The following is a 15,841-nucleotide window of genomic DNA, read 5'->3' as shown; positions in this document are numbered from 1 at the left end:
AGGTGAGAGCGGAAGCTGAGACAGTCTTCCCCAGGGAGGAGACTTGTAAGCCGGACCGTTAGAGGGCGCCTGGCGGTGGGGGGAGTCCAGGCAGAGGGAACAGCATGTGCAAAGTACCCAGGTGTGCAGGAGCATCATCTGGAAAATCCTGCCTCTGATTGGAGAGTAGCAGCCGTGGGGGTGGGTAGAAGAAGGAAGACCAGAAAGGTAGGCAGGGTCCAAGCCATGGTGTCCACTGAATGCCTGGCTGAAAATCTTGGATTAAAAAATTGTTCAATGCGCACTGAAGATTTCCCTGTGAGACTGCATGTCAGGGCACCTTCTTTAGCTCTCTCAGCCTAACCTGGACTAGGTTCCACCTTCGCTGAGGGGGGACCTTCAAAATTCAAACCCAGATTCTCTGAGCTGCTGATTTCCTCTCTATTCCTCTCCTCCCCTTCCAAAAAGAAATGCAAATCCTAAAGCATAGTTAATAACAAATATGACTGGATAAATAGGGAGCGGAAAATGTCTGTTATCAAATTAAGTCACAATTGACAACAAAATAAGCCCGATGTTTAAAAAAAATAAGAATAAGCTGAAAGTAGTAACAAGGTTAAAAAAAATTAAAGCTCTAAACATAGCATTTGCATTAGTGCTAAATTTTAAAAATGGTAATTCAATTTTATTTACGAGGCAAATATAATTACATTTAAATTTGAGGGAACAGAATTTAATTCTTATTAATGACAGAAAGACTGAGTGAGATACTTTAATGCCAGAGAAATTGTCTTACGTTCATGGATGGGAGAGAAAATTAAATTCAGCGTGGAGCATTCTCCCTGCTACAAGTCTCATGTGTGTAGCCAGAATTGTTCCCTCTCTGAGAAGCATTAGCTTCTCAGCCCAGAAAGCACAGCACTGACATCCAATTAAACATCAAAAGGAAATGATCAAGCCAGGCTATTTCTGTACAGGTATGTTACGGGAGAAGAAACCCAAGGTTAGAATTTCAGCCGAGGAATAATATCCATTGAGACTTGACATTTCCTCTACCCCTTCCCAATGGCAAGTGATAGCCCGAAATCAAAGTTCAGAATAATAAATACCAAAGAGATTGACACTGAGGCAGAGAAAGAAGAGGAGGTGTTGGAGGGAGACAGAGAAGAGCCCACCAGTTGTCTGGGATGTAGCGTGCAGGTTGAGACACAATGAGATGATCCGCTCCTAACATTTAATCGAAGACTGGGAAACTGGGCCCAAACAGGCGTAGTACTAAATAGTGCCAGAGTTAAAGGTTGATAAACCAGGAGCTGGCAGCTTTGTAATTTGGGAGAATTTCCTCTGACAGCCCTAGAACATTTTTGATCAGATTGGAGCTCTTCAGTATGTAAATAGAAGCCCTCCCGAAATTGGGCTTCAGAATCGGGTTTCTGTTTGGATGCCCAAGCTGATGACTTATACACAATCTCCGGTTGTCTTCCTGAATCAAACTGCTGTTATATAACTTGTAATTTTAAAATAATAACTGTTCTTTGAATGGAAATTTTATTTACATTTTACAGAGCTCCTCATGTACGTGCTTCATGATTCATTCAGGCAACAAGTCCATAAGCCTCTGACACCAGAGATGGTGTTGCTCCCAGGGATCCAGAGTTCAGAGAGCTTGAGGGATTTGCCCAGAGACACTCTGGGAAAACAAGGATTCAAATCCATCTTTCTCTGGGCTCAGAGCCCATGTTTATCCCCGGCATAACTCTGCCATTGGCCATCTCCAAGGTTTATGCTGATACTGTTGATGAATGAAATATGAGGTTCATAAGGTTTCGCTTCATTGGATACCACTGCAAAGAGCCACGTAAACTGGATCTTGACCATGAGGTACCTGGTGGTACTACAGGGGCTCAAGGAAAAGAGTGATTGCTTTCAGCCAGGGTGATCAGGGGGGCTTCCCGGAGGAAGCAGGATTTAAGGTGGGTGATATAGGTTGGGTTTGAGTTGGCAGAGAGAGAAGAGACAAGCACCTTGCAGCAGCCAATTGTAGAAGTCAAAGATTTACAATCTGTTACAAAGATGCAACAGAACATGGCATTTTCCAGGAAAGACCAGTAGTTTGGAGTGGCTTTGCTTAGGATATTTGTGGCACTAGAGAGAGGGAGAAGAGGTGAGGGAAGTTAGTAGGCATTTAGTCACATATGGCCTTGAAAGAATTTAGGTTTGATCTGTCAGTGGGAACCACTGAAAAATTTTAGGCAGAGGTGTGATATGGTGAGGTTCAGTTTTGGAAAGCTTACTCTAATATTGGCATGTAGTTGGAGGTGCTGGGGAGACATCTAGGTGGAAGTGTCCAGGAGCCAGTTTAGATAGGTGAGCACATGACTGGGTGGAGAGATGGGCCTTTCACAGAAGGATATCAGAGTCTTTGGGAAGAGGGCTGAACATCGCTATCTCTTCAGCTCACCCATTTGGGCCCTTTCAGTGAGGTTTGGGTAGTGTTCCAGCCCTGGCCAGAAATCCACATGCTGGGCATGTTGTGTGGCTTCTGTGCTCACCAGCCCTTTCCTCTGTTGTTATCCTTCTGCAAAGTCAGACCCTATTGGGAGGCCTCCTCCAAGCTAAGTTTGAACTCCTCTAATCAGGAAGCCAGATAGCCTCCAATTAAGATGAATAGCAGTGGCTTACTGCTTCCTGTGATAGGTGCTTCCTAAAGCTCGAAATTCTGGTCCTAGGGGAGTAAGTGTGGAGACTGCTATGCACCAACATCCTGGAATCCACTTTTCTGCTTGGTTTGAAAGCACTCCAAGCTCCTCGAGTGAGGTGAAAGGCCGTGTGGTTTCCAAGGCTCATTAGCTTTCTGCCAACTGGATCTGTGGGACAGAGTGGGGCTGGGAGCAGCGCTGACCCTCTGGTAGAGGGATGGAAGTTGGAAAGCACCCAAGAGTGGCTTGGGTTTGGCCTCAGTGTGAAAAGGAAACCAATTACCATAAGGAAGTTGAAGGCTCCCTTCCTGTACCTTCCTCTCCTTCTGGCTTCTTCCTGAAACCTGCACTGAGACTAAAAACCATCCACCCAATTTAGTGAGAGAAGGAGGGAGGAGGGTGCTATGTTGAAACCTATACTGATATAGAGATATAGGAATATCTATCCATGGGAGAGGAAGGTAACTTATAAGTATCCTACTGTGTGCTGGGCCTGGTTACAGCTTGGTGCTCCTTTACACATGTGGGTAGACTTGAGTTCCTTGAGGATGGGAATAATTTAATGTCATTTCTGAAACCCTAGCCTCTAGGAGTAGCTGGCACATAGTAGGTGCGCAGTATATTTTCAAATCAAGTTTAGGGTTCTGGCAGATAGGAATCCTTATCGCCATTGTATAAAGGACAAAGCTAAGGCTCAGAGGTGTGCTGTGTAGCTGGGAAGTAGCAGACCAAGCTCTTACAGCAGCGTCTGTGAATTCAAGCCTCTGTTCTGTGCAAAATGGTAGAACCTTGAATAGTTACATGGATGTAGTCAGAAGATACATTTCCTGTGTAAGACTCACCAGGGAATGTAGAGTTCAGGCTGGCGATGGCAGGGCTGGGGAGGCAACACGGGGAGACTATTTACCCTGATAAAGGTTCGCATCAAGTGCTTTGAGAAGGCAGGAGGTGAAACTTTCTGACTGGGGCACTAGAAGGAGGCTTCAGAAAGGAGGAGCCAGAACTCAAAGCCAATGTACAGTTGAACGTGGGAAGATTGAGGTAAAAGGGGAACCCAGACCATGGAAACAGCTTGTAGAGAGGCACAGAGGAGGGGCCATAGAGTGTGGGATGGCCCCTGCTTCAGCCATCTGTCTAGCTGGCCCCTTCCATGACCATTCCTAAGGCAGTCATCAAGTTCTTGCTCAAATACTGACATACATGTCCTATGGGGCAAAGGACAGGCACTTCTTCTCTCTCGACCCTTATTTTCCTGTCTGCAGAATGACTAGAGCATCTCTGAAGTGTCCTCTCACGATCTCATCACAAAAACCACTCCTCTAAGTTTTTCTCCTTGTTTTCTCTCTTACCCCTAAATCCATCTGAGGGGGATCCCATGCCCAGAGGCAGGCCACTTCCTGCCCAGAGCCAGCTCCCTCTTTCTCCATCGCTCTCCCCTGGTTCCATGGTCCTTCACCTCCAGTTCTTCTCCTTCATCACCCATAGCTTCCCTTGTCTCTGTGCCTCTCTCCACGTCCACCTTGCAAAACCCATGACCGTCCCAGCCACTCACCATCTCTCAGCTTACAGCCCACTTCGAGCATTGGAAGCCAAATCACCTCATGTTCATGGTCTTTAGCCTCTCCTGGGCCCTTCCAGCTGCAAGTCTTCTTGTACTTTGTGCGTTCTTGCTCTCATTCCCCAAGGGGCTCTTTAAATGTCCACATCTATCCACCAGCAGAGATTGCTACCTCACTGAGAACATTGAAGCCATTGGTGAAGTGCTTTCCCATTTTCCTGGCCTGTCCCTTAAACGTGTCTCAGCCTACATACCTCTCTCCAGAAGATTAGGTGCCTGCAAAGTGCTGTCCCCAGATTATGCTCCAGATCTGGTTCTCCCCAGCTGCTAAAGGGCACCTCAGTTATTCACATCATCCCCTTGCTTTCCCCAGTATTGTTAAACCCTCCCTTCTCCTGGCTCTTTCCAGCACATAAACATGATGTAGTTGCCATACAGTGTTTACTCTGTAAGAGATGTGCATGATACCAGGCACATTACACGATGTTCATTTAAGCCTCACAGATGAACCTGAGATGTTAGTGTACAAATCCTGTTTTGCAGATGAGAAAGCTGAGGCACAGAAGGATGAAGTAACTTGTCCAAGCCACAGAGCTGGATGGATGGATGGTGGATGGATGGATGGATGGATGGATGGATGGATGGATGGATGGACAGACGGACGGATGGACAGACAGATGGATGGGTGGATAGACAGATGGGCTGTTAGATGGCCTGGTAACTGGATAGCTGGTTAAATGATTAGATAGTTGGGTGGATTGGACAGATGGATGGGTAGACAGACAGATGGAGGATGAACAGACAGATAAACAGACACACAAACAAAAGGGAAAGTACTTAATACGGTAAATGTTGGGTCAGGGTGAGGAAGAAGACTCAGACTGATTTCAGAGCTCCTGTACTGTAGCTGGGGGGATGATCTAATACATAACTAACAATCATGGGAGTATGTCAGATTACAGCTGAGCTCCTCAACCTGGTCACACAAGTCACAGACCAAAGAGCTGTATCAATCATAGTCACCTTCACTCTGGTTAAGTACCTTTGAGCAAGTCACTTAATCTCTTTAAGCTTTTCCCTCAACTCCGACGCAGGAATGAAAATACCACTGCAGGGCTGTTGTGAGGATTTCATGGGATAATATTTGTGTGCCACCAACAAGGGTTCTACATTTTCTCCTTGTTTCCGCTTCAAATGGTATCTAGTGTGCCTTGGACTTAATGTGTACCAGGATTTCAGAGAAATTCCCCAAGCTGTGCCCTAACTCCAATGAGCTAGTAATAAAACAGAAAATCCTAGCAGGAATCGTCTAAAATTATTTAACCCTCCCTGAAAATTTCTTAAGGGCATTCTAAGAACCTCAGGCCCTGAGCAAAATAGAACAGTTTTCCCTATTATCCCTTTTAGTGCTAAATACAAACTTATTAAAAGACTTCCCAGGAGGTCCCGTGGGGCCCAGACTCTGTTTCCCCTGAATTTGCTCCTTGCTCAGCAGGAAAGCACACAGATCCTTGGGTGGAGACCCCTTCCAGTCCCCACTTGTAGCAGTTTTGAGCATCTTTCCAAGTCGAAGAAATTTTATGAGAAGAATAGATGTAAGTCTGTCCCTTTAGGGGAATGCCACAGCTTTCCCTACCAGCTATTTTAATGAACAGGATTGTCAAGTAAGTCCAGACAAATTAAAACGTAGCTGCTCTAGGTCCCAGGCTTCATCCAGGCTCATATGGGGATTAAATTTAATGAGAGGAGCCTGGGGCAGTGTTTTCCCTTATGTATATGCTTTGGGGGCACGATTAGCCAATAGCCAAGCCTCCTAACTTTCCCTGCCCTTTTCCACTTCTTCCTCACGTGCCTACTCCCTTCCACATCATGGAAGGAGAATGGGCGTGATATGAGCAGCAGCAAGAAGGAAGGTGTGCGTGAGGGTGTACGGCTGAGACCCTTTAAAATTACAGAGTTCCCAGTCAGGGGTTGCAGATGAGTTTCTAAGAAGGTTAGGTGCAAAGGAGACCAAGCCCCTGTGTGAATATATCTAACCAAATAAATTTTGTACAATATGGCCCTGAGACACAGTTGAGCCCAACTGACGTAACACTTCTTCCCTGAAGCTTTTTCTTTTTTTAAAGATTTTATTTATTTATTTGAGAGAGAGAGTGAGAGAGAGAGCGCAAGAGGGGGTAGGGTTAGAGGGAGAAGCAGACTCCCCGCCGAGCAGGGAGCCCGATGCGGGACTCGATCCCGGGACTCCGGGATCATGACCTGAGCCAAAGGCAGTCGCTTAACCAACTGAGCCACCCAGGCGCCCGAAGCTTTTTTTTTTTTTTTTTTTTTAATTCATCTGTTCTTTCAACAAATATTTGTTGAGAACTCACGCTGTGCTACGTCTGGTACCTGCTGCCGGGGAACCAAGTTGAGAAGAAGCTAGAGCCTGCCATTAGGGGGCTCCTGGTCTGCAGAGAAGACAGACATATGTACACCAGTGAGGCAGGGCAGGAAGGAAGATGTGTGGGCATGGCTTTCCCTCCGAGAAGAGCTAACTTGTTCTTGGGCCTGACCTGGTTCATCTCCAGGGTCCTGTATGGTTCTGTCAAGCACTTCATAGGCTCAGAATTAGAATATCAGGGCAGCTGGAGATTTTCACCTGCTTTCAAGAGGAAGCCAAGGCTACAAATACATACAGCTTCTAACTGGGTTTTCATGGTCTTGACTGATGGTGCCCTGCTAGAGAAAGCATACCTAAATTTCGACGGTGCTTACTATAAAAGCTGGTATTTTGCTCTTCAGGAAGATGCCCTCAGTCCTGCTGATACAAGATGTCTTAAGTCCTCATCGACGGGTCGTGTACATAGCATAAGTTACACGGGGCCTTTCACGTATACCCTTTTCTTCCATTATCCCCACTCACCTAGTGGGGGACCGTGATTACTCATCTCACTTTGGGCGTGAAGAAGTATGGTTCAGAGAGATTGAGTCATTAATTCTCCAAGGACTCCACAAGGACCCAAGGAAACTGGGGAGTCAGAATCGGAGCCCAAGTCTACCCTACAGATGATATTCTCCATAGTACTTGAAAAGATGCCTCTCAGGGCCCGAGACCTCCAGCGTTCAACCCGTAAGCTCTGGTGTTTATCATGTGGAGGTCAACGGGCATTGATCAAGTGCTCCTTGTATCGGGTATGTTCCATAAGTCAGAATTCACCTCTGATGTTCTGCTGTCAGTCCAGTGCACTTGCCGCTACACCTCCCTTGCTCTTGCATAAGAATCTGTGTGTACGGAACTTACTATACCCCGAACCGTGTGCCGGGCCGTCTGGAGAAGTCTCACTTCTGCCCACGTTAACTTGCGTAACTGATTGCGGTTATGTCCTGTGCTAGAATGTAAACTCCCTGAGGTCAGGAGAGAACCATGCCTGTCACAATCACCATCGGATCCCAGTGCCTACTGTTGGGTTTGCTAAGAAATTAAACAAGTGAGGGTAATTCCTACAACAACCCTCTCCATTTGTTGGTATGATCCCCACATTACACGTGAGGCAGCTGGGACTGGAGAGGAGCCGTGACCCGAATTTCACAGAGTGCCAGTTACGTTAGGTAAGGGGCAGATGGCCTGTTGAAGTACATTCTTCCGGCATCATCCTGTTTAGTTTCCAGCAACCACTCTGGGAAGTTCTATCTGCTTTAATGTCAAAGCAAAATCAAGAAGGAAAACTAAAGCAGTTCCTTCTATTTCAAGGGGAAAAAAAACGGTGAGACAGATAAGAAAAATAGCAACAGGGCCTACAACTCAGGGCCAAGTGATAAAGTAGCAGCTCCAATTTCTGCTCCCATCAGGAGTCAGTGCGTCTCCCATGCAGGCAGAGAGGCCATCTGCAGAGGAGAACCTGAACACCGACAGGTTGTGTTGCCATCCGTTAGCACCCCATAAACATCAAGGTCACCCTGTTTAGGCCCCTTCCATTAAAATGTGTAAGAGCCCACAGCCCAGCTTGTAAAAGGCTGACGGAGAGGTGCCCAGCCACCAGGCAACCTTAGCTTCATGCCAGGAGAGCTTGTCTAGTGTAAACTGGCGAGGAAATGGAGGGTTTAGATGGACAGCCCAGCAGTCTCCAGATGACAAAAGTGAGACTGAGTGTCTGGGAATTCCTATGTAGGGGATCTCATTTCATTTGACATCGATCCAGGGGCTGACTTGGATATAACAAAGGATAAGCAACAGGACCAGAAAAGGAGACAGATCTGCTAGAAGAACCAGGAAGTCCCCACAAGGAGAGCCCACCTCTTTGCTGATCAGTTTCCTTAATCTTACAATGTCAGTCTGGCACATGGCTCTGAGAATTGTCAAAACAAGGGAGAAATACCCGTGACCATATGACCTTGTAGAATCCGCTGATGCTCTCTGGGTCTCAGTAGTGGCAGGGCATACAGAGTTCAAGGGGGTCTAGAGCACAAGAGGCAGCTCTAGGAAAGATAGTAAGCAGGGGTTCTGACAGCATTGTTGTGATAGTTCAAAGAGAAACTGTATATGAAGGTGCTTCATAAACTCTAAAACCTGATATAAGTGTTAGTTATTAAGCCAAAAATGTCTTTCCCCACACGCTACGTCATTTGACCTGACACCAATCCTATGACATGGGTGAAATGGGAATTATTCTACCTATTTCACAGAGATAGAAAGTGAGGTTCAATGAATTTCCTAAGTTGCCACTGGCAGATCACCCAGCCAATAAGTGGCAAAGCCAAGGGTAAACCCCAGATCTGTCTGATCCTAAAATTCATGGTGTTTTATTTACTGCATATAAGCAAGAAGGTGCAGCAGTAACCACTATAATTTATTTGGATGATCGTGGGATTCCAGTACCGGTTTGAGCTTTGTCTGGCTTGTGATCTCCCAGAGGACACAGATTAGGTCTGGTTTTTCTCTGTACTCCTAGCACCAGCCACGGTCTTCAGCACATAGTAGGCATGCTTGGAATCCTATAGGAATAATGAGAGAATCAGTGTGACTGCGTTGATACCTACTGTATATCAGGCATCCTCTGAAGGGATGCCGTCACCATCCCCATTTTACAGAAGAAGAAAACGAAATTCAGCAATCAGATAGGTTGCCTAAGGTCACATAACTGGCAGAACGTATTTGGAATCACATCTAAATCTGACGCTCTTCCGGCCACAACTGCCTTCAGGTTAATATAGGAACGGCCTACCTGTTAGCTACGGCCTGAAGTCAGGCAAATGCTGGGGAAAGGCTGCCTCTTGTGCTCTAGACCCCCTTGAACTCTGTATGCCCTGCTGCCTGAAAACACCAAGGCTTTGGCCCCAGCAGCCTGTCCCTCTGCTGGCTCACACCTCACTGAATCGAAGCGCTATTTGCTGTTTACTTTTACACCATAAACTGCCACCTGGAAAAAGTGCTGAGTAAAGCCAAACAAATGCTAAACTAATTGTCCCTCCCCAGTCTCTCAGGGGAAAGTTCCTGCCCTGAGGCAAGCCCTGCCTTCAGAGTCACGGAGGGGTCAATGCTGTGCAGAAGGGTTAGAAATTTCAGAGACAGGACTTCGGAAGGCCCGGAGCCTGGAGGTCGTCATTCTGTGTCAAGGCGTTGTCTGTGTGAGAAGGAGGGAAGGAAGCTCGAAGAAAGTCCTGAGAAAGCCACATTCCTGGAGGGCTGCTGGCTGTAGTGACACTAGCCCACAGCCCCACCCCAACCTGGGAGGTTTTCGTAAGGCCAGCTCACCAGAGACAGGCCCGGACCGACCCTCAGCCAGGCTGAGCAGGGTGTAAATGAATCGGTTTACACTCTCAGGCCGCCTATAGCCCCAGGCACCCAAGGATTCATCCCTTATCCCACAGACTTCAGCTAAGGGTCTGTTCTGTGCCATGCTCTGTGCTGGGTACCAAGCATAGAAGCGATCAGGAAAACCCGGTCCGGCCTCAGATATCCCTGGTCTGACAGCGGGACAGGCACAGAAACAGAAAATCGGTTTACCATGTAACATGGAAGGGCAAGGAACGAGAGAATAACCACAGGATGAGTCACAGACTTCTCAGAGGAGAGACCCTTGAGCTGAGCCTTGGGGGTAGATTATGCTGTATAACATGGAGGGTGTTTATATCACAGACTCCCACCGTCTTAGAGCCAGACAGACCTTAGATGCCATCACATTCCCCCTGAAGCAGATGAGGAAACCCAACACCCAGTGAGGGGGAATGACGTCCCCAAGGTCACACCGCAGATGAGTGGCTGAGCAGGCATGGGCCTTGCACTCCTGGTCCTTGGACTCTAGTCTAAAGTTCACTGTCCTCAGAGACCTGTCCTGAGTTATGCATGTCTGCCATGCCCTTCTCTGCGTTTCACTTCACTGGGTGCTCGCCACAGCCCCGACGGTCAGCGGAGGTGCTGTGAGGCGTCCTCGTCACGGCCCACACTCGCTACATCCCTGACGTCAAGGAACCTGCCTGTGGTCGCAGAGCTCAGAAGCTGCTGAGCCTGGCACAGAACCCGGGGCCCCCCAGCTCCAGGTCAGGGCTCTTTGCACCCATTTTGTAGTGGACTCTTCTCTGGGCAGCTGAGAAATGCGGTGTGTCTCTGCGTGTAGTACGTCCCTTCCAGGTAGGGTGCCAGACAAGGTGTCGGGCACAGGGACACCCCATAAATGGTGACTCAACTGTTGTGTTGTGGGGTTTTGTTTTTGTTTTTGTTTTTTTAATTCTCAAACATCAATAGCCGTTGCCTTGTAGGTTGATATGGAAGGTCTCAGCCTCTGAGATCTAATTTTGATTTATCCCCTTTTTCCAAAAATCACTAGACTATTAGTAGCTTCTAAACCAGGAATATAGCTTGGAATCTTCCAAGCTGTCATGGGCAAATGCAACCTGACACAGTGCCAGTTAATTTAGTTTGAAAGAGAACAAAAGCGTTGGGGTTTTCATTCGAAGACTGTTGGGCCATAAGGCACAGACTGCAGGCAGGGTCCCTGTCACAGCCCTGGCAGAGAGCATCCGTGGCCACGGCTGCACGACCTGTTTCCTAAAAACCCGGGTCGGAGCCTTCACCACCTCTGCCTGCGTAACAGGGAAGCTGTCACTGGCCCTGTGCCCAAGGCCTTGTGAATTGGGCCGTGTGCATACTGCACCAAGTCATAGATTGGCCTTTGTGAAGGGCTGGGCGACTCGACTCTGGCTGTGACGCAGTCCCCCAGCAATTTGCTTTGGATCCGAAAGGCCATGGAGGCGGTGCTTGGAATTAGAGTGGCAGGGCAGTGTGTAGGACGACGGGCACGGGCAGCAAAAGCACAGAACCGGCCCCCAGAGTCCCCACCCCCACGGGTGCAGGGGGCTGGCCTCCCTTTCACCCCGCCTGGAGGACAGTCAGGCTGGAAGGAAATGCGGGCCCCAGACCCCCTGCACGTGCTGCAGCCAGACCCACAAGCACTTCCCTCGGCCATCAGGGACTCGTCCTCACTTTGTTTTCACACATTACCAGTTTTTAATTAAATGTGACTTTTCCTCACATCTGTTCAGAAGGCCGGTCCCCCTTGGAAGTGGCGAGCACAAAAGCGGGGATGGGCTGGTGGTAGGGGAAAGCAAACAGAGCAGAGCCCTTCCATCGGCCTATTTTGATAAGGGCAGCGGGCTCAGGACAGGCTTTTGCCTGGAGAATTGTTCTCACCCGAGGGTCATTGTTCGGGGAGATTAGCCTCCCAAGCCTCCGGAATCCGGATGGGTCCCTCCCAGGAGCCAAGGTAGGTAGCCAAGTGTGACCCTTGTTCCCGACGATGACCGGCTCAAAATGTGTTTTCTCTTTCCCCTCCCTCCCCCACGCCCTCCCCACAGAGATCTGTGCTGCCGACTGTGGGGGCCATGGCGTCTGCGTGGGAGGCACCTGCCGCTGCGAGGAAGGCTGGATGGGGGCGGCCTGCGACCAGCGGGCCTGCCACCCACGCTGTGCCGAGCATGGGACCTGCCGCGACGGCAAGTGCGAGTGCAGCCCCGGCTGGAATGGCGAGCACTGCACCATCGGTATGGCGGGCCCACGCCCGGGGCCGGGGAGGGGGGGCGGGGAGCGGGGGGGGCGGCGGGGGGGCGTCTGCTGCGGGGCGCGTGCTGCCTCTGTCCGCATGTGGGAGCTGGGCACAAAGTCCTTTCATCTGGCGACATTATGGTTGGCATTAACAAGCAGCGACTGGACTTAAACTCACCACTGGGCCTTTTTCACCTTTTCCCTCCCGGTCTGCATTTCCCAGATGTCCGCTAGCTGGTTCGTGTGCCTTGCTGTGTGCCCCCCCCCCCCCCGGGCCATTTGCAGTAGGGCTCTGCGCTGAGGAGCTGGGGATCAGGAGTAAGGCACACGACTACCACTTAGCAGCTGTGAGCTGTCCTAACGCCTCTCTGAGCCTTGGTTTGCTCACCTATATATAATGGCTGGCACAGAGTAGAGTGCTCGATAAGTGTGGCCATGATGATCAAATTCCTGATCTGCTCTCAGGCCCCCACCCCCACCAGCCTGGGATCCTCGGGAAAGCTTCCCATGGGCCCTGGGCCACATCTGCCTCCCATCAGGCCTGGATCCCTCCCTCCCCTGTCCTCAGCCTCCATCCTGTCTGCATTTGTCTCCTCTCTGCTCTCTGGGGCCTCCTCAGGCCGCCTCTGCTGAAGCAGCGCTCTTGGCAGCTCTCGGACCAAGCTGATCACTCCGTTCCCTTCTTCCTGCCTTGCCTGCTGCTTTTGTTGATTTTAAACACAGCCAGACGTTTTGCTTGGTTTATTATCCTGGAAGGAGCACTCACCAAAAGCTCTCTATTGAATCAACTGGTCTGTGTGTGTTTAACTTCTTCCTCTTGCATTTTTTTCAAAGGGAGGGTCTGTGATCAGATGGCAAGCACATGGCTTTGGAAGGCTGGATTCTGGGTGCCTCTCCAGCTCTAAACATCACCTCTTGGGCCTTCCGGAAACTGGGAGACGAGCCCCAGACCTTTTGAGGGACAGACATTTTGAGCAAATGGAGCCACTGCTTTTTTCCTTTTTTTTTTTTTTTTTTAAGGCTTCATTCCTTTTGTTTTGTAATCTGAAATTAGTCTATATTCATCATCCCCACGTCCACAACATCACCCTGGTGATAAATGGCAGTGGAAGACCTTGTGCTTATTAACAATAATAATGGCTTCTAATTTTTTAGCGTTTACAATGTGCCAAGCATGTGCTAAGGGCTTTTAACTGCATGATTTCGTACTCCAGAGAGTCCCCCTGTGGAGGCACGCATGTTATTCCCTCCTTCTCAGGGACCTGAGGCTTGAGGTCACTTAGCTTGTAAGGAGAAGAACAGGAATTTGAGGCCTGGTTTCCAGAGCCTCGGTGCAGGGTGCCAGTACCAGCTGCTTGCTTTGCGGCCCACAGGACAGATGCCAGGTTTTCTACGAGGCATCTGGCTCACAGCCTTCAGAGGCTATGCCTCCTCATTCCTGTTGCACTCGGAGCTGCGAACTTAGTTGCCCATCCCAGACCCTTAACAGAGCTGCTCCAGAGCCCAGGGCAGCCCTCCCCACTTTGTCCTCAGCAGAAGGTGCCGCAGTGTCTTACTGCCCGCTTCTGGGTGGCTTCTTCATGTCCGTGTCATCCTACCTGAACACCCCTTCATGGGAAGTGGCCCTAGTCACTCGCGGGGTCCTCTTCTTTAAACCCCACTTTCCCCTCACCCTTCCTTTTCCCCGTGACTGAGGACAGGCTGACCTTTTCGCCTCCCAGCCCAGAAGAGGGGGCCCATCCTTAGTAAAACCAAAAGCAGAGCCCAGAGAGAGTACATTCTGTTTTCTATCACTTAATTACAGAGTCCTCAGCTCACCTTACCAAGTTCCAAAAAGTTTATGGATGGCAGACTTTTATAAGATAAAAGCATCTCATCTTAGTCAAATGATGATGAGGGATTTCAGGAAATTCTCCATGAGCCCAATCACAGATGATTCATGCCAGGGCTGGTGGGCAGGTTGTGCTGCATCTCGTGGTCTTGTGGATGGATATTCATCAGCCTGGCCTGAAGAATATCCAGTGTGTTTGGATGCCAAGAAGTCAAAGCACCCCCTTCCACCCCCACTCCCCACCCCCTCCCCCAGCCCTGCACACCCGCACACCCATTGTCACTCTTTAAGAGCAAATTCCTCCTTGGGATTGCAGATGCTTTTTGCGCTGCAGATAAGAAATGCATCAAGGTAAATGTGCACGATTCAAGAGGGAGGTTGACAGTCACAAATATCAGAAAAATGTCACAGGACATTGAAGAAGTAATGGACTAGTCATAGTGGCTCAGATGAAAGGACGTTGGCTCAGAATTCTATTACCTTTCATTTTGTGGTGAGCATTTCCTTTGTCCCTGTCTTATCTCCCCGCATGGCAACTTGCTCCCCGTGGGTCTCTGCCTGTGGCCAGCTGCATCCCCAATGAGAAACCCAACACCTTAGTGCTGAAGGAACACTCCATCACCTTGTTCAGTACAAGGGAAGGGGTAGGAGAGGCAAAGGAGAGAAACAATGGTGGTGCCTTCTTTTTTCCTTTCAGAATAGAAATGAGAAGGAGAAACCCCTTTTTAACCTTTGCTGGGAATAAGAAGCAGCTTATGTTTCCAGGGAACCTCACTCCCTTTGAGGATCATTTAGGAAAAGACAAAAACTATTGGTGTGAAAAGTTAGAAATTCCAAGTATTACATTTTCTCTTGTTATCAGATTTCATTACTATACAAGAGGTCATTAGAGCACAGCTAGTTCATGTGCTGGAGTATAGTTATGTCCTGTGTCAGAGAAAAAGCTGGAATCCATGACACTAATGCAGAGACCTCCATGCAAGTAGAAGTAAGAGAGGAGGGCCTGTTTATTTATATACCGCTGCCTCCATAAACAGGAAAGAATGATTTGATGACTTGCCAACTGGCATTAAACACCAAGACAAGTCTGGGCTCCTTATGGTCAAGTCCCCAGCCTAAGAATCTTTTCACCCCAGTGACATTTCCCGGAGCAGATTATTATAGTAGGAATTGAATATCTCCTTTAGGAGGCTTTGGTCCCTCTTTTCTTTTATAGAGGCTACTTGATTTTTCTCCAGAAGAGGTTGGTTTTCAGAACAAAAGGGAAATGGATGGTAGCATCCTCTTTAATGGCAGTATTTTTGTCAAAAAGCAAGAATATTCACATTGAATCCTAATTCCTCATGTTGGGAAGTATCTGTCTCTGCATCTTCAAGAAAGGTCTTTGGTGAAAGGGCCATGGGCAGACCACCTGGTGGCTAGGGGCTTCGTTTTCTCCCTCCGTGAATCACAGAATGGGGGAGGCTGGAGGAGGCCTCCAGGGGTGATGAAGTTCTGGCCTCCTCCTCCACTGGCCACAGAACTGCACATCCATCATCCCAAAACTGAGTTATCCTGCTCCTAAAAATATCCCACAAATAAGAAGGGATTTTTCTTTTTTGTTCTTGCTTGTCAGTAATGCTCCCACTTGCATATATGAAACTCAGTTTTCCGAATCCAAAATTTAAGGTAAGATGAATTGACGCTCTATCTCTCAAGTATATGGTCAACACAGAGTCATCAAAAGTATATTCAGGGATGTCTTTTCCAGGAAT

General features: G+C 48.6%; 1 protein-coding gene across 1 annotated transcript in view; it reads left to right on the top strand.

Annotated features, from left to right (window-relative positions):
- Positions 1 to 15,841, top strand: part of TENM4 (teneurin transmembrane protein 4) — a 713,747-nt gene that overhangs the window by 587,367 nt on the left and 110,539 nt on the right. Inside the window, 1 exon segment of the mRNA XM_034995151.1 lies at positions 12,070 to 12,255. Within this exon segment, the coding sequence (XP_034851042.1) occupies positions 12,070 to 12,255 (186 nt within the window).

This window comes from Mirounga leonina, unplaced genomic scaffold, assembly GCF_011800145.1.
Source record: "Mirounga leonina isolate KUSES-001 unplaced genomic scaffold, KU_Mleo_1.0 Mir_92, whole genome shotgun sequence".
In the NCBI taxonomy this organism is placed as follows: Eukaryota; Metazoa; Chordata; class Mammalia; order Carnivora; family Phocidae; genus Mirounga; species Mirounga leonina.
The sequence above is the reverse complement of the archived record's forward strand: the minus strand, read 5'-3'. Positions and strand labels throughout refer to the sequence as shown.